Source organism: Synchytrium microbalum, assembly GCF_006535985.1.
Source record: "Synchytrium microbalum strain JEL517 chromosome Unknown SmJEL517_scf0035, whole genome shotgun sequence".
In the NCBI taxonomy this organism is placed as follows: domain Eukaryota; kingdom Fungi; phylum Chytridiomycota; class Chytridiomycetes; order Synchytriales; family Synchytriaceae; genus Synchytrium; species Synchytrium microbalum.
The window spans coordinates 105,812-128,409 of record NW_022158384.1 but is presented as its reverse complement, the minus strand read 5'-3'; the positions used below and the strand labels follow the sequence as shown (position 1 = coordinate 128,409).

The following is a 22,598-nucleotide window of genomic DNA, read 5'->3' as shown; positions in this document are numbered from 1 at the left end:
TATACATATATAATCAAGACACAAACAACTACGAATACTTTTTGTCACATTTACAATTATTATGTACTCGACACCTTATCTCGTATTCTTTGTCTGATGATTTCTCGTACAGCTGGTCGGTCGTCTCCATTTTGATGAAGCTTGGCTTTAGATCCAGCCAGTCTACTGGTGGACCCAACCAGGTTTTGAGATTGCCCTAATAGTATCTTTCGGGTTGTCTCTGAGAATCCTCCAAGGTCTGCTTCGCTGAAGAATGCTGCTAAAGTATCTGATCTACCCAGAGTGGCTGCAGTCTCTGTCTTTTTGGCCTTAATCCTTGACGACGGAAGTGAGACGGTTAACGATGGCTGAGAACCCACAGTCCAATCGTTCACGGTTTGCTGAACTGGAGTATTGCTACTATTACTCTCCGTCTTTTTAGGTCGAGGTATAGTGGGCTTTATGACGGTCGACTGTCTAGGAGTCTCATCGTCATCCAAGTATGTGCTGCTCTCCATCACAGCTGCTGGTATTATAGATGACATTGACTTGTGTGATGAGAGACTGGGAGTACTAGTAGCAGCATTCAGCGTAATGGTTGGCTTTTTCAATGTAGATCCAGACGACGATGCTACTGCTCCCCGTGACAGGCCAGGCATAGAAGCTCCTACATTACGGTTAAAACTACCAAGGCGAGTCGGTGAATCAGGCACTTTCAGTGATGATTCTGATGGTTTGGTAGAGAGTTTGCTTCGTGAGGGAGAGGTGTCTTCAGATTCGTCTTCCTTTATAGTTACTGGACGTCTCTCTCCACTGGGACGTCTCTCTCCACTGGGACGTCTTTCTCGACTGGGACTTCGACTACGTGGCGATGGTACCATTACTTCTACTACTGCCTTGGTTTCCTTCACCTGAGGTTCAGCCATAGGTTCAGACTTCTTAGATTCTACAGCCCGTGGTAAATCATCTATACTACCCATGGCGATTGGCATAAATGTATGGCTTCGTGATATATTGGAAGGAGATTCCGGTTGCTGCGACAACGTCCTGAGTTGTGCAGGAGGTGTTGTACCCAACAAGTCAGCAACTGTAGTGCGTGCTGGAGAATTATGCCTTGATGCAGAGGCCTGAGTCAGAGTTTGCAGCTTGGACGACAAGGATTGGTTTGTACTATTGAAACAAGCCTTGAGGTTTACTTTCCTGGAACGAAACTGAACATATGCCAATTAGTTGCGTACCTGGTCAGTGCTACAATGACATTTAATAAATCATAGCCTGTCTTGTCTTTCACCAATTGCTCTACATCAGCCTTGGCCAATTCAGCTTGACTAGCTTGATTTAAAACCTTTGCCTCATCCGGTGTCCATTTCTTATCACGTGCAGCTACTCCCTGTCTATCAGGACTAGCTTGACTAATCCTATTTGATGGCTCTGGAGTTTTACTTCCCTTCAATCTATTGACTTCCCATTCAAGTCCTTGCACACGGCCCTTTACTTCTTGACCTGATTCTTCTAGATGGATGATTCTACGTTCGATTTCTTTTACTGAATTTACTGTCGAGTTGATGGTCGTCCCTGGGAATAGCGGTGGAGTTCCAGAGTCATTGATACCACTTTTTTTGGTGGGTGATGTTGGACTATGACTGCTTACAAAGCTCAGAGTTGGCGATGGCTCTGAGGCTGCTGTGACTCTAGCACGTCTTTCGGCCTCGAGCATTTCAGTCAACCTCAATACAGTATTACGGAACTGTCGGTTAGCTCTCTCTAGCTCCGAGCACTGCTTTTTAAGACCTTCTACATTCTCAGACACGGGCGTACTAGGATTTTCATCACCATGTTGACTTTGTGCGTTTACGGCAGCTTCAGCTCTTTCAGCCCGTTCTCGTAAACGAGCAATCTCAGCTTGGAGCTCATTCACAGCAGTTGGTGAGGATGCTCGGAGTTGAGGAGAGTGTGGCCTAGGTGGTATTCCCAACGTTGATGCAGCAGGCCGAATAGGTGAAGTACTTCTACTAGTGGGACGCTCTCCAAACTCGGTGATGTTCATGTGTTGAGCCAGTTGCCTTTCTCTAGCTGCTAAGGAGCTCTCTCTCAGATCAAGAGCAGCTCGTTCTCGTTCCATGGCATTCTTTTCAGCTTCTATTTTACGTAGAGTGGCAGCAACGGAGGGATCTTCTACAGAGCCTTTACGAGATGGACTAGCACGAGCAGTTTCAGATTCTTGTCTACTTATTGACCTAAGTTTGACTTCCCATTCAGCAACCATAGTTTCACGTTCTCGTAGACTATTACGTTCAGATTGGAGCTGCATACGCTCTTGCTCTGCTGCAGCAATTACTACAGAGCGTTCTGTCTCGAGAGCCTGTTGCATCTGCAGAGCTCTCTGTATTTCCATTTCAGCAGCCTGTTTAAGTGCCATAGCCTGATTCTGTGCATTTACCGCTTGAGACTCTAGTTGCTTTACTCGGTTTGTGTGCTCCATTGCCACATTCAGCTCTTGCTCAGCATTCTCTGCTAAGCGAGAGGCAGCTTGTTCTCGTTCAGCTAGAGTGGCTTCTGCTAAATCTATTGCCTGTCGGCGTTCTTCGAGTTTTTGTTCCAGTGCTGAGGGTGTTTCTTCTCGATGAGAATCACCGTTTGACATGATACTACGGGCCTGCTTTTCCGACTTTATATCTTCTATAAATCTTTCAGCTTCTTCTCTAGCTCTCGATGCTCTCTGCCATTCCTCCATAATTTCATTCTTCATTGCTGCCATGGCCTGTGTGGCTTCTGCTCTCAAGGAATCTGATTGGGCTATGGCATCATGTTGGGTCTTTTGTAGAAGAGCTTCAGCATCTTTACGGGCTTGTAATGCAGCTGTCAGATGAGTATCAGCCTCTCGAGAACGGGCCTTGTTCCGTTCAGACATTTCCTCATCAAGCATTTTCTGCAAGAGAATGACCTTCTTTCTCAAGGTATCTCTTTCGCCCTTGATTTCTTCTAATGCTTTTGTCGTATCAACTCTTTCTCCTACAGCCGATTCCATGACTTTACGTGATTCTGCTACGTCACGAGACAATTTTTCTCTCTGCACTGCAATCATATTATTTGCAGCGACAAGCCCCTGTTCTGTGTCGTGTAATTTACGAGCCAACTCTCCATTTACAGTATTAGCTCGATCTACCCGAGCGTTAGCGGCGTCTAGGTGTGATTCTAGGACTGCTACTCGTGCACGGAGAGCAATCATGCTATCGTCGGGTTTTATGGACTCGGCTGGTGTAGGAGAGTGGCTTTGGAAGGGAGATGAAGTTTGTCTGGTTGGGCTCTGTCGTGTTGGGCTGACGTTGCGGACCTCATTAGAATATCGTGAGGGCTGTGGAGGTGGGCGAGATGGTTCTGGCTCACTCGTGTCAGATGGTGGTACTCTATTATTACGTGCGAGTTCAGCTGTCTCACTACTGCTGTATGATCCGATTATTCCTAGCATATCTGTTGAGCCCACACTCCAATTCTTTGTGTGGTTGTTTTGAGAGGCGATTCGTGTAGTATTGTGTTGAGGTTTTGGCGTTGGACTGGGCACTCGTGGTGGTTGGCCTTGATAATACGAGTCCACAATGCCAGAATACAATGTATCTGATGATGGCATCGTCTTCAAAGTGCCCACATTATGCTGCAACGCGTTGACATTTATTGCACTAATGGGGAGGTGGTGATCCTCGGTTGATGTTGGTGACTGCTGAGTAGAGCGTGCAGCTTGGAACTTCTTTAACTATAGGAATAGATGTAATCACTGTCAATATCAATGCTTATTGGTGCAGCATTACAGAACATATTCCCAGTTCTTTCGACTTTTTCACGATCTTTTGGCAATTTAATACCAGACGCGGAAAACAACCCCACCTTTTTTCTGGCAAGTTTGAGCTTGTGATCCCTTTCTTCTGGAGTCTCCATAGTGAGCAGTAAGTGTCTTTCCCTACTTCATGCCCTGGAATCACTTAAATTGGTTTCTGCTTGCAGCTAACGATTGTGGTGTGTGAAAGGCGCTCACGACGAACGGAAACTAACAGAACTAGTATAGATCCAGCTTTATTTAGTGATATCGCGAATATGGCAGGCCAAACTATCACCGAGGACGAGTCGAACGATTCATCAAACACTTCATCATCAACAATCCGAATCTTTGCTCGTGTAAAACCACCGCGAGCATCAGCCAAGCAGCAAGATCATAACAAGAAATATTGGATTTCTGATGCTCAAGCAGACGGTGACGATGTGCAGAACTTGCCACGTATTGGGTTTCACCTCCCGCGGAATGAAGCTCAAGGACTGATCAACCATTCGAGAGAAAACTATGAATTCGCATTCGACAAAGTATTTGATACCAATACTACTCAAGAGGAAGTCTTTGATCTAGTTGCAAAAGATACTGTCTTGAGGTAGAGACATTGTGCCGTAAAAATTGTTCGCTGAGCCTCCGTTGTAACAGACCTTCCGTTTTCTAGTGTGCTGGATGGCTACAACGGAACCATATTCGCATACGGTCAAACAGGTTCAGGAAAAACCTTCACTGTGACTGGAGGTGCCGAGAAATACTCGGACCGAGGACTGATACCGCGAACATTGCAATTTATCTTCAAGGAAGCACAGAGAGTGAGCTGCTTGAGACGATAGACGACTCGCCGATTGTCAAACATTAACCATTCTCATGTAGAGAACCGGTGCCCACTACGAAGTCGCTATCTCATATTTGGAAATATACAATGAGATAGGATACGACCTGCTAGACAACTCACGAGATGCTAGTAAATTGGAAGACCTACCGCGAGTTACTCTTCAAGAAGATGTGGACGAACGAATTCATTTACGCGGATTGTCGGCTGTAGCTGCCAGCAACGAAGAGGAAGCTCTAAATCTCTTATTTGTCGGAGATACCAACCGAATGATTGCAGAAACACCTTCCAATCCTGCATCTTCTCGTAGTCATTGTCTTTTCATTGTCTCCTTGACTTGCAAGGTCGAAGGTTCAGACAGTATTCGAAAAAGTAAACTCCATCTAGTCGATTTGGCCGGTTCCGAACGAGTTAGTAGAACACACATAGGAGGCAACCTGCTCAAGGAAGCTAAGTACATTAACTTGTCGCTGCACTACCTTGAGCAAGTCATCGTGGCCTTGCATGAAAAGACGCTTGGGAAAAGAACTCACATCCCATACCGTAACTCGATGATGACTTCCGTTCTACGTGATTCGCTGGGAGGTAATTGTAAGACGTCCATGGTGGCAACTGTAGCTGTGGAAGATCCGTTGGTGGAAGAATCTATATCCACCTGTCGATTCGCTCAAAGAGTAGCTTTGGTTGCCAACAATGCTCAAGTCAATGAAGAAGTTGACCCGCAAATGATTATTGCCCGACTGAAACGAGAAATCGCCAGGCTCAAGGCTGAACTCGCCTTGGCTAAAGGTGGGACGGATCAAACTGACGAGGAATTGCCTGTATATGAAAAGGAGAGGTAATCGGAAATATCCCTTTCAGCTACGAAGACCAATCTGAAACGAATTTCTTTCATCAGAGTTAAACAGGCGGTAGATGATTACTTAGCAGACAGCTCGCCAGATGCTTCACTTGTTTTTGGTGATTTCAAACGAATCCAAGAAGCATTCAAAATACTCAAGGCAGGGCATACGTACACTTTAACTGGCAGTATCCATTTTCCTTACCTTTCTGCCTTACAGAAGCTCCTGGCTGATGCTGCTTTGAAACCAAGAGTTAAAGATAGTCAAGAACCTGTGCGAACCCAAGTTATAGAAAAAGTCGTCGAGTCGAATGATTCAGTATCTAGAGTGGAGTCTGAAAAGCTTCGAATGCTGCTTTCACATAGAGACAATGAAATCAGTTGAGTCGCAAATTCCAAGTTCTCACCGATGTCCTCATCTCACCTATTTGGTACTATAGGTGTTTTGGTCGCCACACTGAACGATTACAAGAGCAAGTTTGGGATACCCGCAACATCAAACGCCTTGCAAGCGTTTACACTCCAATCACGTTCATCTGCGCCATCGATTGTAGAGCAACAAATTCAAAAACCTTCAACAATACCAACCACACCAGCATCAATACCATCAACAGCGACATTCATTCCTACCACAACAACAACGATGACGGCCCCATCGTCGGCATTGAACGAGACACCATCTCAAAAGATAGCAACGCCGGGCACTTCGGAGGACAAGGCTCGTGCACTGGCTATATTTTCTCAAAGTTATCCATCTGCTTCGTGGATTGATGGTGCCAAGTCAACACTCAAGTCCAAATATGCAGAAGCAAAAGCGCTTGGAGAGTTTGCTAATGGTCTAAGGAATCAGATTCGTAAGTCTTTCTAGTTGCTACAATCAGAACGAGCCTGAGATGGAGATCGTGACCAAATTTCTATTCCTTTCACAGGAAAGATCAAGACTGAAATGGCTGATGAGACCACCCAGACATGGTCAGAGTCAGAATTGCAGAAGCTAAGAGATCAGCTTTCAGATAATGTTTCAAAGTACGTACCGTCACATATTTGAAAGAAACGATGTAATTGCTCACAGTCATCTTTAGATACAAGACTTCGTATCAAAGTCTCAAGGATATGAAGATGGAAATCGAGCATTCTCAACACTTACTCGAGCAAGCAAGACTGAGGTTACAACGTGATTTCGAACACTGGTATCTTACGGTGTACTTGCCAACGGAACCACCATCGCCGGAAACCACCTCAAACATCGAAATCATTCAGCCTGGAGCTTATAGAGAAGCAGTGTTGACTCGATTTGACAGCGGGAAAGATGTCTCGCTACCTTCAGACTATGCCTCCTTGAATGTAGTAGTGCCATCTAGAACAGCATCGCTAACTGCAACGCCTCCAAGTATACCGTCGTCAAAGCCAGTTCTTCCAGTCGCAACATACTCTTCAAACGCATCTCCATCCTTACCACCATCAGCACCATCACCAGCCTTTATTCAACACGGGCACTCGCCAATCACTTCGTTATCAAGTTTAGCTAGGCAGACGTCATCAGATCAGCCACAACGAGACTGGAGAGACACTTCAACTCCCATACCACCAAGGCTAACATCACATGAATCTTCAATGTATACACCTGACAGATACAATATAGGAGATCGGCCAGGATATTTGCCGACACCAAGCATGTCTGCTCGACCTAGCAGTGCTGGAAGTACAACAAGGTCGTTAGTGCAATCACCCGGTCCACATGAATCGTCAGAGGAATGGGGCTCAGTACGCTCTGAATCACCGCAAGGCTTCTCAAGTTATGGTGGATCAGCTGGCAAGACATATGATTCAAGTCGAATGATGCGTTTGCTGCCGACTCCCACGCCATCTGTAATATCTTCAGACGCAATGTCACCTAGATCATCTGCTTATGGCAGTGTCACTTCACTAGCTGCGCCACCAACTCTACTAGGAAAAGTTGGTGACGATATTCGTGCCTTTTATAGGACGAGAGATAATCTAATAAAAGGAAACCGCTAGATAACTCATGATATTATTCACGTGCTTCATATTAAAATATATATAGTTTGTTTAATACACGAGTTGCTGAGGATTTGTTTTGTTATTGCGAGTTGTTATTTATACGTCTGAGAGTTGAAGCTAAGAGGAAAAGAAAAGCATGGCGTCAGATCATTATCGCGGCTTGCGTTTAAAAAAGACATGCTGCATACCACTGATGCGACACCACGGCAGATCCAATGCTTCTGAGGGTGACTACTTGGGAGCTGTACGTTCATCACATAGTTCGTAGAGTGACCTGTAGTAGACAACGTTCCTCTACGTGCTGAAGTTTTGTACAATGGACATTCATAATATCCTCCAGTGTCTTTTTTAGCAACCTCGTCATCTTTAATGGGAGTCATCCGAAGTACGGGTAGTGCATCTGTGAGCATTTTCGGGATTGATTCATCAATCACTCGTGTTTCACGATTCCATCTGGCTCCTTCCAAGAAGAGACCACGCACATATACTCCATCTGTTGGTGGTGTCGTGTAATCATCGAGATCCATGACCTCATACTTGAGTGTCAGCAAGTCAATTGGTATCTGATATTTTCGAGAGTAGTTTTGCATTGTTGCTAATTTGAAGAAATTAGGGGTCAGCGAAAGAATAACCGCAAAGAACTCTAACACGCTTACCTGTGATGAAGGATTGTGGAAAGTAGAACCCAGACATCCAAAAAACTGCTGGTTGGCCGACATCTATCCAATCCTGGAAAAACTTCAATCGAAGAAGGAAGTCCGTTATATAACCTCCCAAGGGCTTGAGTGAAGGATATGACTTGTTTGCCCACATTTCTGGGACTCTTCCAAGTGTAAGACTGTTGGCCACTTCTTCCAAATCCTTGGACATTACCACAAGACCACGAAGGGCTTTGAGTACACTTTGCAAGCTCTCTCGAATGATTACTAGCAGCTTGTTGAATCGTACCAGTTCTTGGACTAGAGTCACATTCATGGATTCTTCGTAGGATACTGGATATTTCTTTTGGGTGCCCCTGACATCGAAGTCAGCTGGTAGTTTGTCCAAGATTCCAGTAGCGATTTCACGACACAAATCGTCTTGTGATCTACCACCAGCATTAGCAGAGACTCTCGCTTGGGTGCTCAATACAGATGAGATGAGCAAGTTTACTTCGTTCAGATCTTTGGCAATATCGGCATTGTCGTGAAGCCCAAATACTTCAGGCGTTTGAGTCATCGGAAGGGACTTGATGTACTGTATATAATTTTCGTGCGAGCCACGAGGAGGAGCTCGGTATAGTCCACTGGGTGAGAAGCTGTATCCTTCTTGTAATATGTCACTGGTATAGAAAGTCGATAGAATATTCATCAAAGTCCTACGATCGTGTGTATCGGTGACACGACCACCATAATTACATTCACCAGCAAGATATACGAGAGCTTTCCATGGAATGTCTTCGTATTCGTTCAAAAACCTATAGTACAGATGAGTAAGCCACTGGGAGTTTTATTTAATCAAATTGCCATGTACCCACTTCTGTAGTTGTCGAACACTCATTCTCAAGTCAGACTCGTTAAACTCATACGACACATTCCAACCAAGTGGACCAAAGTTTCGTCTTTCCTGAATTACAGCATGGAAGCAACAGATTCCATATAAGAGCTTCTCCCATACATTTTCGGCGCCACTCCTGACACCCTTGAAGAAGCTATCGTCACATATTGGATCTGACGTGTACGACCTCAGCAAATTGGCTCTCAAGCCCTGTGGTGGTTCATTTACAATCTTGACGCCGTTTTGTAGAATCGTGACTGGGAAACGATCACTTGGATAACTTGTAAGCCACAATCTGAATTCTGTGTTGGTGGTATCTGGTGTCAATTCTTCACACATCTTTTCCAATGTCGGCAACCAACTAACTGCCAAGTGACAGTTCTGAAGCACCACCCAAGTTCCACTCTTCAGAGCACTTTTTATCATAGATGCGGCGATTGGACCTTGACCTTGTCCCAACGAGATACTGTTGAGACGGTTGCCTGTGATACCTTTAGATTCACCGAATCCAATCAGACTACTCATAGGATCAGACCCGGGTGATAGAATGAATATGAGAGGGGCACACGCATTCGAGTCCTTGAAACTGGCAGCTAGATCAAACGGTGGAGGTTCAATATATCGTTGGCCCATCTTGCCCTTGACAAAGTCTAAGACACCATTCACTATCTTATCAGATCGGATAAGACGAAGCACCACTAGTTTCTGGAAAGCACTTAGACGTTGATCCCAACCACCTGGACTAGCAGCGCGCCATGGCTCGGTACTTTCATATACTTCTCTCCATTTTTCAACGTTTTCTGAGAAGCTTGTAGCGAATCCTTTGAAGGCTGGCATAGCTGAGAGCCTGACAATTTCTCCCCAAGACTTTTCACTTAGCCATGATGGAGCAGGATTTGGTGGACCATCACCACCGACACCCACACCTCCAGTCAGGAAGAACATCCATTCATCTTGATCAATCTCTCCTTTGCCCTTCATTATACCAACACACAAGAGGAAGGAGAAAAGCAGTTTATCCTTCTTGAAGAGAGACCGACAGACATTACAGTATAGCGAGTACGTAAAGTGGCTTCGGAGATTATCTAGACGGGTATCCAATACGTTCGACTTGTCACTATCACTGATGGATTGCAAGAAGAGGTTTATAAACCAGACGAGAGAGTACTGGTACATGGGTTCGATATTGGCAAGTTCGGCGATGACGAAGAAGAGGATCGATGAATGGATAGCGATTGGTCTATATCCAGCTCGAGTTACTTCAATCTGCTTTTCGGTTTCTTCGGCAACTCGTTGTTTCTGAGCAATATCGTCCGAAATAACTTTACTAGATGTTAGAGCATTGATGGCAGCTTCATCTTCTAGCAAGTTGCCTTGAGACTTGGACAGGATTTCGAGAATCTGGTCTTCTATTTCTTTCAGTTGTCTCTTGTTTGATGCTGAAGCAATAACCAAACGATTACGCTCCTCCTCAAGCTCTGGTCTTTCTTTAGCAGCTACTATACCCAAAAGTTGATCTTCAAGACCTTCGGGTGTGATCATAAAGTTGACTATAGTGACCTTGGTCGAGAGTTCTGGCAAATAGTGGGGGTTTCGAAGTTTCGTCGTAACGTAAAACCTAAAGTCTGGAGAGTATTCTACTACAGATTCGCCCAGCTTGATACATAAGACACCGGCTTGCTTGAAGGTCTGCTTCGTCAACAGAGGTTCCAGCACCGAGTCAAGCTCCTCGCCAACATTTTCCAGCAATACTGGTGAGCCAAACTGGATGGCATTCTCGAGTGTTCTGATATAGTCCGAGTCAGACAGCTTGATTATGGCGAGTTTCTTTTGCTTCTCGAGGTTCTTGATCCATTTATTGGCTTGACCTTGTGGATCAATGAACAACGGCCAACGGCGTGACCTAGTAGCAATGATACCATTGTCCTTTGAGAATGCATCATTAGGCAGTCCCGCAAGAGTCCAAGCTCGAAGCTGGATCGGATCTCCGAGAGTGCTGGTAAGAGAGAAGGCACCCGAACAAGATAGCCCTCGTTCGATACATTGTGTTGACCATTCTTGAACACAAGTTTGTCGATAAGCAGATGTAAAGGCACCTAGATATGCAATGACACCAGAACTCAAGAGCACATCACCAGTCAAGTTTGTGTATACGGTCTGCAGAGACTTAGCAGCATCACTCCATCGATCCTTTTCACCACCAAGACCACCAATGAGCTTCTCAGCTCTGTCAAGCTTTTTACCACAAAGATCGACTTGTCTTTCAAGATCCGCCTTCTTGGCAGTCATTTCACTATACTTTTGCTGCAAGTTTGCCATCTTGTCTTCTACTTCCTTCAACTCGGCTTGCTTGGCACTCAGTTTGGCCATCTCTACTGACAATTCGGCTTCTGCACCAGCAAGTGCTTCCTTCTTTGGAGCTACGACTTTGGCAACTACTTCATACTTGTCTAGAGCTCGTACCCATTTGCACAGACCTTCAGCAGCAGAACTAGAGTTCTTGACCACATCTGGATCAAAGTCTGGATTCGGTATGTACGTCTTTCGGATACGTTCGATAATCTTGGGTTGGATATTGTCCTTGTCGTACTCTTTCAATGATTCAAGGAACTTGGGATCAGCTAAAACCTTTTGTGCTGGTCCCCAGAAATCGTCAACCATCTTTCCACTACCAGTAGGATCCTTAACACGAGTAGGTTTCACGTCCTTCATAATACAAATAGCCTCCATGACAAGCTTTACAGCGGCAGGTGGATTCTTCATGGATTTGATCAATGTGATATCTTGAGGTTTCAAAGTATTAAGAGCCTCCATTGCACTTTCCAGAGCTGGAAGCGCTTCTGACAGTTGTGACTCGCAATCATCCTTGATGGCTTGAACAGCTGTGACCTTCTTGTTGGCTACTGCTTCATCTGCTGAAACGATTTCTCGTTTCTTTTCTACTTCAACGGACTCTCGTTGAATGACAACCAGCATCTCTTCTGTTTGCTTGGATGTCACAATCAGCTGTGGCTGCAAGTCCGTCAGCTCTTTGGACATGATGGCAACCTGAAAAGAAATGAGTGAGACGCACCAAAAAAATGGTGTATGCAACAAGAATTCCAACACAGATTAGCTTACCTGTGCTGATGCTGATGCCAGCTGATCCAATCCGACTTCATATCGAGATTTCAACAAGTTGACTTCTCGTCGTTTGACATCCAACAAAGTCTTGTATGTCTGAATGAGCTCCAAATACGAAGTAGGAGTAACCTGAAAGGAAATAAAACTGTGAGCTATACCGTGTCAATTCCGATTTCAAAACGAATACATACGTAATTGTGTCGTCGAAGACCAGCAAAGAACTCCTCAGACAGTTTACGTGCACGGACATGGAATTCCTTGCACATGGCAACAACTGTACCACGAGCATCTCCGTCTAGCTCAACTTCTTCCAAGAACCTTCGAGCTACGACTTCTAGGGCATCTTCAGGCCATACTTGGAACCAATCAATGGTACAACAATTAACGAGAGATGGGAACATACGAAGTCGAGTACGGAATGCATCACCGATAGGACTCATACTCAATACTACGTGCAAGTTTTCTCTACACCGGCTGACAAAGGCACTATACAATGCGGCGGCAGTCATGTCCAGCTTGGGATTTTCTTTCGTCAAGGCCGTTCGTACTTGCTCGACTATGGCTGCCTTCTCATCTGGTGGGAAAAGATTGGGTACTTCTCCGGTGTTAAGCAGATTGTTTATATCCTCCAAGAAGGATTCTTTCGTTATCTGAGTATCACTGAAGAGGAAGACGGATGGAGTTCCTTCACCACCAGCCTTGATCAAGATCCTCTTGAGATCATCTCTCCATTCGGCGTTACCATAGCTTTTACTGATTTCGACTTGGAAGAGATTGTAGTCCGCCATATACGTTGCCAGTTTCGTCAATGACTGACGCCCACTGCCACCAACTCCGACTAAGAGTGCGTGACCTGCTGGTTGCAACAATATACGTGCGACTCGAGATATATGTTCAACAGCATATCGGAAAATGACGAGATTCATTGGAGCCTTAGAGATCTGATTATACTCGTCAAGACGTCCCTTGATGACATCAGAGACTTTCGAGATATTTGCAACCTCATCGTAATACTTCACGGCTGCATCTGGCAGAGCATAGTTTCCAAAGATCAGACTTCTCAAGTCATCATCCTCTACTTTGCCATCCTTGTTTGCATCGAGATGAGCAAAGACTTGGTCGAATTTACCACAAGAGGCAAAGTGCTTTGCTACCAAGTCCCGTACTGTAGTAAAGAACCAATTGCGATCGACATCATCTACAAGACGATCATAAAAGACTCGATAGACTTCATGCGTCCACAGACGCAAGATCTTGGATCCTTCCGTAAACTTGTCTGGACCTGCTAGCAGTAACCCTTGCACCACTCTAGCGAAATCTCTCAAGTTGAATACATAATGAGACTTGCTAGGAGTAGGAAGCAAATTTTGAATGGCTCCTGAATACAAATCAAAGGTGGCTGAAATTAACGGCGACTTGAGTAAGAGTAGCGACGGCTGGAATCCATTATTCAGATGCCATTCGACGATAGTGGAGAAGATCTTCTTCATGGTGATTTCGTCAAAGCTAGCAATACCAACGGTACAGAAGTGACGAAGGAAACGTGAAGTTACTGGATTTCTTCCGCCGCCTGGTGGACCCATTGCTGCAACGAAGCTGATATCCTGTAGAGTGATTGGAGACGTGTCCTTCAAGTCATAGAATATGGAGTGGTCTGCCCATTGACGGAGCAGCTCGATAGGTGGCTAAAAATACACGTTAGTTCTGTCTCCATGCTTCTCAACAAGTCAGTAATCTCGTACCTGCGCGCCATACTTCTCTCTCGCTGGCATGTTCAAGTCATCGATAAAGATGATTGCCTAAAAAGAGTGTGTCAGAACAAATGCATCTGAGACAATCATGTTCCACCAGTGAAGTCCATACCTTTTTGCCTTGAGTAGGACCATAGATACCTCGACGGCGCTTCTCCAATTTTCCCAGAATAATATCCTGAGTCTGGTTGGCACTGGTCTGTGCGGAGAAGTTAATAAAGATGGGAGCGTATTTTGATGCGGGCAGACCATTCAGCAGCTTATTATTGATGTAGACTGATTTTCCAGTACCAGTAGGTCCCACAAACAGCACAGCCTTGCCATGTGTAAGTAGCGTTTCCAACAGATACGTGTATCGTTGCGTATCAATGGTCGGCACGGTGATCTGACTAAACTTGGCACCCTTTGGAATCTCAAAGGTTCCAACAGTGTCTACCCAGAGTTTCCAAGTACCACCATTCTTGCGATCACGTTCAAACATATAATCGTAGACACTGCCTGCTTGCGGTATTGGTACTTCGATCTTTACGTTATTAGGCGGGATTGCAGTACCATCGGCACCTTGCAAGAGTTTCCTAAAGAAGAGGTCGAACTTCCGACGAGAGTCCCCATCTATGCTACCTCCCAGAGACCATATACAAGAGAAGATAAAGATATTGTGGAGCCAGAGATTTATGATATTTGGCGCTGCTACAGCTTCCTGTGCTTGTCCAGTAGGATTGGGCAAAAATTCGTCCAGTTGGCACATTATTAGAGTAGTGAGGGTACTGACTAGATTCTGTGGTGACGTTGTTACGAATTCTTTACAGTCTGCGGTGACAAATTGTATACAGTGAGGTACAATCCAGTCAAACAAGCTCTGTAACAGGGTCTTCATATCCTCCGTGAATGTTGATGGTAGACCAGCAATCCAAGATCGTACAAGTGGCGGCCAGCTCAATGCACCTGGTTCTAGATAAATCATACCACAACGAGATACCGTGGCTGGAGAAGCAACAGCCAAATCTGCAACCTCAAACATACAAGACATTGTCGACGTCATTTGCATAATTTCACCAGACGTAAGACACAGTTTCTTGTTATCGTCAAGCACGGTATTCATATTCTCAATCCAAATGGCATCTACGGGACCATCAAAGACAATCCATCTACGTTCTGCCGTTCCAGCTTGCGCAAAGAAACGGAAGGTAGTTGCCAGCACACCGTCAGTCCATTCGTGAGTGATGGGATCGAATTGACCATATAGCTGACCCATGGTAATAGCCTTAGGATTGAGCACTCTAAACTCGACTCGTTTCTCGTTACCTAGATTCTGTTCTACCATACTGTTTAAAGCGCCAGCCAAGGCACGGTATCCTACAGTCTTTCCTGACCATGGTTGACCAACCAACATGTATCCGTGACGAATACACATCATCTCATACACCTGAATGATCTTGTCTATAGCTATATCTACCGGCTGCAAGTTCATCTTGGCCATTTGTTCCTTGAGACAGACAAGCAGGTGACGGTAATCTGGAGTCGGTAATACGACTTTAGGGAACAAATCGGCCGTAATAGCTCTGAATAGAGGGATATCTTGCTGTAAAAACTTGGGCAAGTTGACATCAATGATGGACCGAAGCATGATGATTTGCTCATTTTCAGTTGGATACTTGAGTTTTAGATTACCGGCTGCTGTAAGGACAGCCTTTACGGCTCTCATACCATAATCGTAGTGGTCTTGAGATGACAGCTGTTCTGAGCAGAGTTTATACGTAGCTACGATTTTACGGGCAAGCGACCTGGCATCCACAAACCCAAACGAATAGAGGGATATCTCAGCAATGAGTGCATAATCGGGCACCATCATAGCTACAGGTCGGAAGAGTGCCTTCAAATTATCAGGCAGCTCGGAACGTCCAGCATAACCAGGATTCATGGTAATAAATACCGAGCAGCCACGATTGAGTTGAATAGGAGTCCCTTCAAATACAAATCGTTCCAGTTTGGCTGCTACTGCCCGTTGAATGGTCAAGATCTGTTGAGCAACGACAGACAGCACCTCCAGATCAATACGATTAAACTCGTCGAAACAAGCCCAAGCTCCAGATGCGGCAAGACCTTTAAAGAATTTGCCCATAGCAATATAATCCAACCCATCGGAGCAGTTAAACACCACACACTGTTTGGCTACAGCTTTAGCAAGATCCTTTACAGATTCAGTCTTTCCCGTTCCTGCTGGACCTTCAGGTGCACCTCCCAAATTCAAGTCGAGAGCACCAATCAGAGTACGGTAACAACGATCAGTCAATGGCGTAATAACCAGACGAGGAGAGTTACCGAGGTACTCGTGACCATAGTTCAAAGTGGCGTTAATCATACGGACTTTTACATCCTCACTTTCCCAATAGTATCTCAGTTGAGATAGCCAGGCAAAGTCGTGTTCATCTGAGCATTCAGCGAATTCTAGCTCACCGACGACATCACGAGCATGCACATCAATAACTACCAAGGCAGATAGAGTGGCTCGAGATACGGCTGATAAGTCTCCTCTTACTAGAGCTACAGTCGACTCGAGCTGCTTTACAAGCAATTCCTTATATGCTCGTAGTCCGACCTCCCCTCTACGGATAGCCTCGGTCACGTCCTTCGTCCAGTATATCTGAGAGGCACAAAGAACCACTTGACCAGCCCAATCTAATACCCATCGTTCACGCGGTGTTTCACTGTATGCCCGTAAAGCCTTGGATATCTCTTCGTGGATTGACATTTGCATGATTCTCTCAACATGCAACAGCCATTTTTCGACGGCACCTTTAGCTTGAGCTGGCTCAATGACTTCCTTGAAGGCGACCTTTTCACCTTCCGAAGAAACCATGCCAGTAATATGGGTATTGTCGTGGAAGACCAATGAAGCGATACCTTCGAAACACTTTTTGAGATGTGGTTGTACTCGAGTTGGGTCTTTGGTTTCGGCCAAGATTTCAAGCAATTCGTCGTTCGACAAGAAAAAGAATCGGGGGAAGTATAATCGTTTCTTTTCCAAGTACTCGTTAAGACCCTTCTGGATCTCTTCAAGTAAGCTGAAACTATCCCGTAGACGTACTAGCAGAGTCTCGTCTTCAGCTGCACGTAATATACGCGGATCCGTAAAAGTGGAGTACATCATGTCGCGCCATGTCTTGTCGACTTGACGGAACCTAGTTGATAGATAGTGAGCATCAGCGGCAAAAAAGATACTTGTAGCTCCAGATAGTACTCACTTTTTGCCTTCAATAGGCATCTGAGCCATAATATCCTCTGAGCTGAAGATGGGCTCCAAATACAACCAAGTAGATTGCACTTGCAACCACGCATCCAAAGTGTCTTGAATTTGAATCAAGTTTCGTTCAAAGACAATTACATCTTCTTCTATAGGCTTGACGAATGGAGAGCCACGCATAGTCTGGACCTTGACAATCTGGTCGTCCAAGAGAGCCTGTACCTCATCGAGTGATGATAAGATACGAGTGCCGGTATCCTTGTAGTCGATCAAAGTAAATATGAGTGGACCCCAGTCGTCTCGCATCTTTTGTAATGTCTTTTGCAGACTGAATTCTTTTGTAGCGGCATCAGACACAGTTTCGAACTATTGGGGAATCGTTAGCGCGAGTTCTTTGAACAAAGAAAAAACCAAATTGCTAGCAAACCTGAGTAAGGAATGGTGTCAAGTTCAAATCCAACATCTTGCTAAGAGTAGTAGTTTCATCAGGCATAATAGTTTGCCCAACAATAGCAGCCATCTGCTTCCAATGACGTTCTCGCAGACCTTGATTTCTCAATACAGCCAATAGAGGCAAGTATTGCTTAAACTTGTCAAGACGATTCTTGACTCCTTCAGCTACTTTACGAGGTACTTGCTGTTCAGCAAACTGTTTGACGAGCTTAAACACAGCACGCCACATATTGCTACATTGCTCTTCGACAACTGCAGCATCCAAGTCAGTGAGCGGACCACTCATCCACCTAGTATTCTCGGTTTGGAATTGTTGCACTGTTTCCCATAATTGCTTGTACGGAGCAATGAGCTCGGTGGATTGAGCATGTTTGGCAAATGCAGTCTTTGGCCATTCAAGCAGTTCTTCTTCGGCATTGACTTTGCGCATAGTATCGGCGATGGTGACAAGTCTTTCTTCCAGAGCAGCCAACTTGCGTATATACTCGTTCATCTCCCCTACAATACCATAGTCCTTGAAGGCAGCAATATCATTATAGATTGCCTCGAGTTCTTCAGAAGCTTGTATGGTTCGAAGCCGCAAGTCTTCTTGAGCTTTAGCCTTCTTTTGAGCAATACGTTTACGAGAGAGCTCAAAGATGGGTTGAATACGTAGCGGCCAAGTTAAGGCGACACCGTTGAGTTTAATATCGTCGTCAGGTAAGAAGGCGTACTGTAGTAAAAAGTCCAGACGTTCGCGACCGCGACCAATCTCGTCCTTGAGTTGAACGACTTCCTTTTCTCGTACGGACTCTACATATTTAGCCAAATCGACCAATTCTTCAGTGTCAGCCGGAAGTTTCATTGCTCTAGCTGCAATCTTTTCATACTGCTCGCAAATGCTAAAAAAATTGAGAAGTGGTTATCATGTATTGGCCTACGTGAAATAAATGATCACCAGCCACTAACGTCTGATTGGTCTTTCTGTTAACTTCAGCGACCTGGTCAACAAGCTGTTGGACCAATCCCTTTGCCTTGTCAGAGAGCTCCGTCTTGAGCGAATTGCAGTCAATCTGGATCATTGGGAATCGAGCGATGGAAGGGCTTGTGGCAATCTCATCCACAAGAGTGAGCAATCTTTGGATTTCCTGCGTTGAAAAAAAATTAGGTATGGCACTCTCATTGCACTGATAATGGTGGCAGATGCTTACGACTTCGTATTCTGGCAGTTCGTGTTTCTCTCTCAAAAACTCTTCCACTCTTTTTTCAGCCTTGTGACTTAGCAGAGACTTGAATTTCTCATATCCAACCAGATGCTTTTGAGGTGCATGGGCACTCTTGGTCAAGACGCCTCTAACATAGCGGGCCTCAGCGACACGTTCACCATCAACACCTGACGATGGCAATATAATCGATTCGCCCTGCAGCGAGGTAAACAGCTTAGTCTCGATACGAGCTACTCGACGAGCCACATTACAAATATCGTCCATGACGCCAGCCACAGCGAGTTCTAATTCCGACAATGGTGGTTCGAAGCGAATTTGCGTGCCTGCTACTACGACTCTGACGGCAAAAAGAGGCTGTGGATCAGATCCTTCAGCGTTTTCTTCAACCCTGCCAATAAATGCTTCAAAGTCGTCCAGTGATGACGCGACCATAGACCACAATTGGTTTGACATTAAGGTTGAGACGGACTTGAAAAAGGCATCCAATAATCTAAATCCAGCATCTGGGTCTGGATTTGAGGTTGCTAATTCATACCACTGGTCTTTGGTGGCGAAGAACATGTTTGCGACAGCTGGCAGCCATCTATGAATTTTGCATGTCAGATTTGGCATGGACGAAAAAGGAGATGCAACGACAGGTACTCACTCTTCATTGATTTTTTGAGAAAAGTCATCACACTGTTTCTTAAACACATTACGGAATTCAGTCACATCCACTGGTGTGTTTGCTCCACCAAAGTGCGAGCAGTTGACCACGGTATTTGCCGAAAAGTCCGAGTAGATTTTAAGAAGTTGCGTCATGACGGGATTGGTAATAAATAAGTTCTTTTCCATGGCTTGCTTTGACTGCACTACCATATCGTGCCATGGCACAGGGGCTCGAATGACGCGAGGAATATACTTAAGATCTGATCCACCTCTAGGAAACGGAATACCCAGACGTTTACGTTCCTTGTCATCTAGCAATATATAATCTAGAATAGACCGTTTCAAGGCCGTCTGGTGAGTCTCTTTAGCTTCGTTTAGCAGGGTTTGCTTTGTTTCTTGCAGAGACTCTGACTGGCGCAAGAAGGAGGGAATCATGGCTTCCATGTTATGGATAGCTTGAGAGTCCAGTTCGGCGACGACTTCATCAGGCATACCACGGTGGACATAATACCAATATCGTTGTTCAGGAGTTAGCTGATGAGCCAACGACAATGCTTCGGGGTCATACGGATCAGGCGTCTCTATCGGTGCATATTTTAACGGAGCTAGTAGTGGTGCGTATGAATCACGAATACGAGCAAGTGGCGACATTGGCCTACTATCGGCAAAACTTGGTGCTGGGTAATCAAAGGTATCCATTGGTTTCTCCGATGTCGTCACGTAATGTGGTTGCTGTTGTGCTGATGTGCTAATTCGTCTAGAAATGGTAGGAGCTTGTACTGCCGACATGCTATTTATGCTCAGATCTTGAGCAATGGGCGAGTAATTGTTTCCAATTGAATCCGAGACATTACGAGCAAACCCTTCTTCTTTGAAGGGAGCGGCCCTGGTCCACGACACTGATTTCAATACAGATGGCAATCCTAGCGTATCTGGATTTATAGGAGGAGGTATCAACTAACATGGTGATGGTATCATATTAGTTTGACGCAATAGCTTTTTTCGGGTAACGAGTCCCACCAACCTCAGGCATGTTATCTGGATTGTAAACTATTTGTGGATCTTGAATCACTGCCTTTGGTTTACGTGGCGGTGACTGATGCGGAATAAACCCATCCTTCTCACTTGCTCTTGCAAGTGGTGAGATATTTGGCCTCAACAGAGACGGGGGTTTGGAAGATTGCATCAAGAGTCCCACTAGTTCTGTCAGACCAGCACGTGCATCTCCTTTACGAAACGACATCTATACGACAAAATGTGTTCAAATGCGTGGGTTTTCACCAAAAACATGCAAGTACGAACCGTGTCAGGGACGGTTTTTAGCAACGTCACAGGTGGTAATGCATTTGAAACCGTTGGAATTCCATCCTGCGAGCTCGAAAGAGTCCCATCATTTCTTCCAGTCTCGTTTGGCGGTGTGTTCATGGACATGATCAACGTCTCCTTTGACGAGATCAGGTGGTGTAATCAAGATCCTGCAAGCCTAAATACAATAGGAAGTGGGCCTGCAGTTCCCTTGTGCTTCGTCACTTGATTCTGTGCGAGTCTATGTATTTGAGTTTCTTTGTACCTGAGAACAAGTTTTCCTGTGCAGTGAAACGGCAACTAGTGGTTATTCGAAAAGCATAAAAGTTTCCCTATCACGCCAGTATGTCTCTGATCTACACTAGCAGCACGTAAGGCTTCTTTTGAAAATTGATATTTTTTCGTGATCGATTTGTCAACGCTGCAGTTCTGTGTACTTGGCGAATAGATCCAGCCTGATATCGACAACAATACTATACTTCGATGATAATACTGATCGAAAGTAAGGCCTCCGGAAGTCCTCATCAGAACCTCGCCAGAAACTGTTTGAAGGGAAGTCTGGAGCCGACCAAAGTTGCGAGATTCAACCCTGACCAACTTGTCACGTATCATTAACTTATAAAGCCGACTTAAAATGAGGAAATTCACCAAATATACATGTTGCAAGTGTCAGAATGTTCTGCTCAAACCTCTCGTCACCGACTTTTCGTGCAAAACAAGTAAAGCAGCCATGAGTTGGACCTCTCTCGACTATGCGTCTCTGGACATGAGGTACTTATAGTAATTCTCTGCTTGTTTGCTCTCTCATATGGCCAACCTTCTTTTCGAAAACAGCAGGAAAAAGGCAAACAAAATTGCTGACCCAGTTGGATATATTGCCTCTGAATACGATATTCACTCGACACGAAACTCGCTCGTACGATCTCATATTGCAACTATCTTTTGACCCATGTTGCAAAAGTAACGGCAGCCACCTGAATATTTTAGAAATCTCCAGCTGCTGATGCAAAGAGCCCAACAACCGACGATGCAACTACTCTGCTAAAGATAAAGGCACGTAAATATCTTTCATTGTCTTGTAAACCTCAATCTTACACCCTCTCGATACATAGAAAGCATGGGATATCGCTCTGGCAGTAAGAACTTTACTCAATTCACGCTCTAGATTACACACGCTCATTACCCCCCTCTGCAGCCTGCAAAGTCAATACCAATGAACGGATTCATGCTCTACATGTCGGGAAACTCGGTCCAAATATTCTCGATACTGATAACAGTCATGATGTTTTGGAATGGAATCAAGGGCGTCACTGGCGCTAATGCTGGTATGGGAGCTCACGCTATGCAACTGAGACTATATGTCTATCGTTGTTGTCTATGCATTTGATACTATTTGACTAAGCTTTTGGGCATCTGCCACTATATGCTACCCTTTTGGTCTATGCAACTGATACTGAATGTCTAACGCTTTTGTCTCTGTAGTCTTTACAAGCTTCTCCTCACAAGTAACGGCTGGTCGACCACAACAAACCTTCAACTTTGTGAAAGATCCAGTGTTTCTGCCGAAACTCGCATACATTGGCCTACAACTGGTAGTCGTGGCAATGGGCGTCTACAAATGTGCAACCATGGGCTTGCTACCAACAGCGTCATCAGATTGGCTGGCGTTCAAAACGCCGAAAACGGTATCGCGAGATGCATAAATCTTCGTTAAAGGAGCACATATCCTAACCATCTTCCAACCTTAGGCAATGGAATATTCAATGTGATTTCCTCCATTTTGTATCATACAGTTAATGACAATAAACACAGCATTAGACAACGAAAATTATTACCGAT

At 45.0% G+C, this 22,598-nt stretch overlaps 4 protein-coding genes across 4 annotated transcripts; 2 read left to right on the top strand and 2 right to left on the bottom strand.

Moving 5' to 3' along the window:
- Positions 1 to 59: 59 nt before the first annotated feature.
- SmJEL517_g04761 (uncharacterized protein) lies at positions 60 to 3,912 on the bottom strand (the record flags this gene model as incomplete). Its single annotated transcript, XM_031170689.1, has 3 exons — positions 60 to 1,149; positions 1,218 to 3,730; positions 3,862 to 3,912. 3 exons carry the CDS (start codon positions 3,910 to 3,912, stop codon positions 60 to 62), a joined length of 3,654 nt encoding a protein of 1,217 aa, XP_031023333.1.
- A 156-nt stretch (positions 3,913 to 4,068) lies between these two features.
- On the top strand, positions 4,069 to 7,491 carry SmJEL517_g04760 (uncharacterized protein; the record flags this gene model as incomplete). Its single annotated transcript, XM_031170688.1, has 7 exons — positions 4,069 to 4,397; positions 4,464 to 4,611; positions 4,673 to 5,469; positions 5,530 to 5,852; positions 5,913 to 6,326; positions 6,402 to 6,498; positions 6,555 to 7,491. The coding sequence occupies 7 exons, from the start codon at positions 4,069 to 4,071 to the stop codon at positions 7,489 to 7,491; spliced, it is 3,045 nt and encodes a 1,014-aa protein (XP_031023332.1).
- Positions 7,492 to 7,590: 99 nt separating this feature from the next.
- SmJEL517_g04759 (uncharacterized protein) lies at positions 7,591 to 20,885 on the bottom strand (the record flags this gene model as incomplete). The annotated part of the gene is made up of 15 exons (XM_031170687.1): positions 7,591 to 7,611; positions 7,683 to 8,089; positions 8,151 to 8,950; positions 9,011 to 12,078; positions 12,151 to 12,282; positions 12,345 to 13,838; positions 13,896 to 13,952; positions 14,017 to 17,086; positions 17,150 to 17,514; positions 17,576 to 18,482; positions 18,550 to 18,728; positions 18,792 to 19,389; positions 19,453 to 20,411; positions 20,479 to 20,697; positions 20,757 to 20,885. The coding sequence occupies 15 exons, from the start codon at positions 20,883 to 20,885 to the stop codon at positions 7,591 to 7,593; spliced, it is 12,405 nt and encodes a 4,134-aa protein (XP_031023366.1).
- Positions 20,886 to 21,489: 604 nt separating this feature from the next.
- On the top strand, positions 21,490 to 22,462 carry SmJEL517_g04758 (uncharacterized protein; the record flags this gene model as incomplete). The annotated part of the gene is made up of 5 exons (XM_031170686.1): positions 21,490 to 21,530; positions 21,594 to 21,675; positions 21,872 to 21,895; positions 21,955 to 22,084; positions 22,242 to 22,462. The coding sequence occupies 5 exons, from the start codon at positions 21,490 to 21,492 to the stop codon at positions 22,460 to 22,462; spliced, it is 498 nt and encodes a 165-aa protein (XP_031023367.1).
- Positions 22,463 to 22,598: the final 136 nt, after the last annotated feature.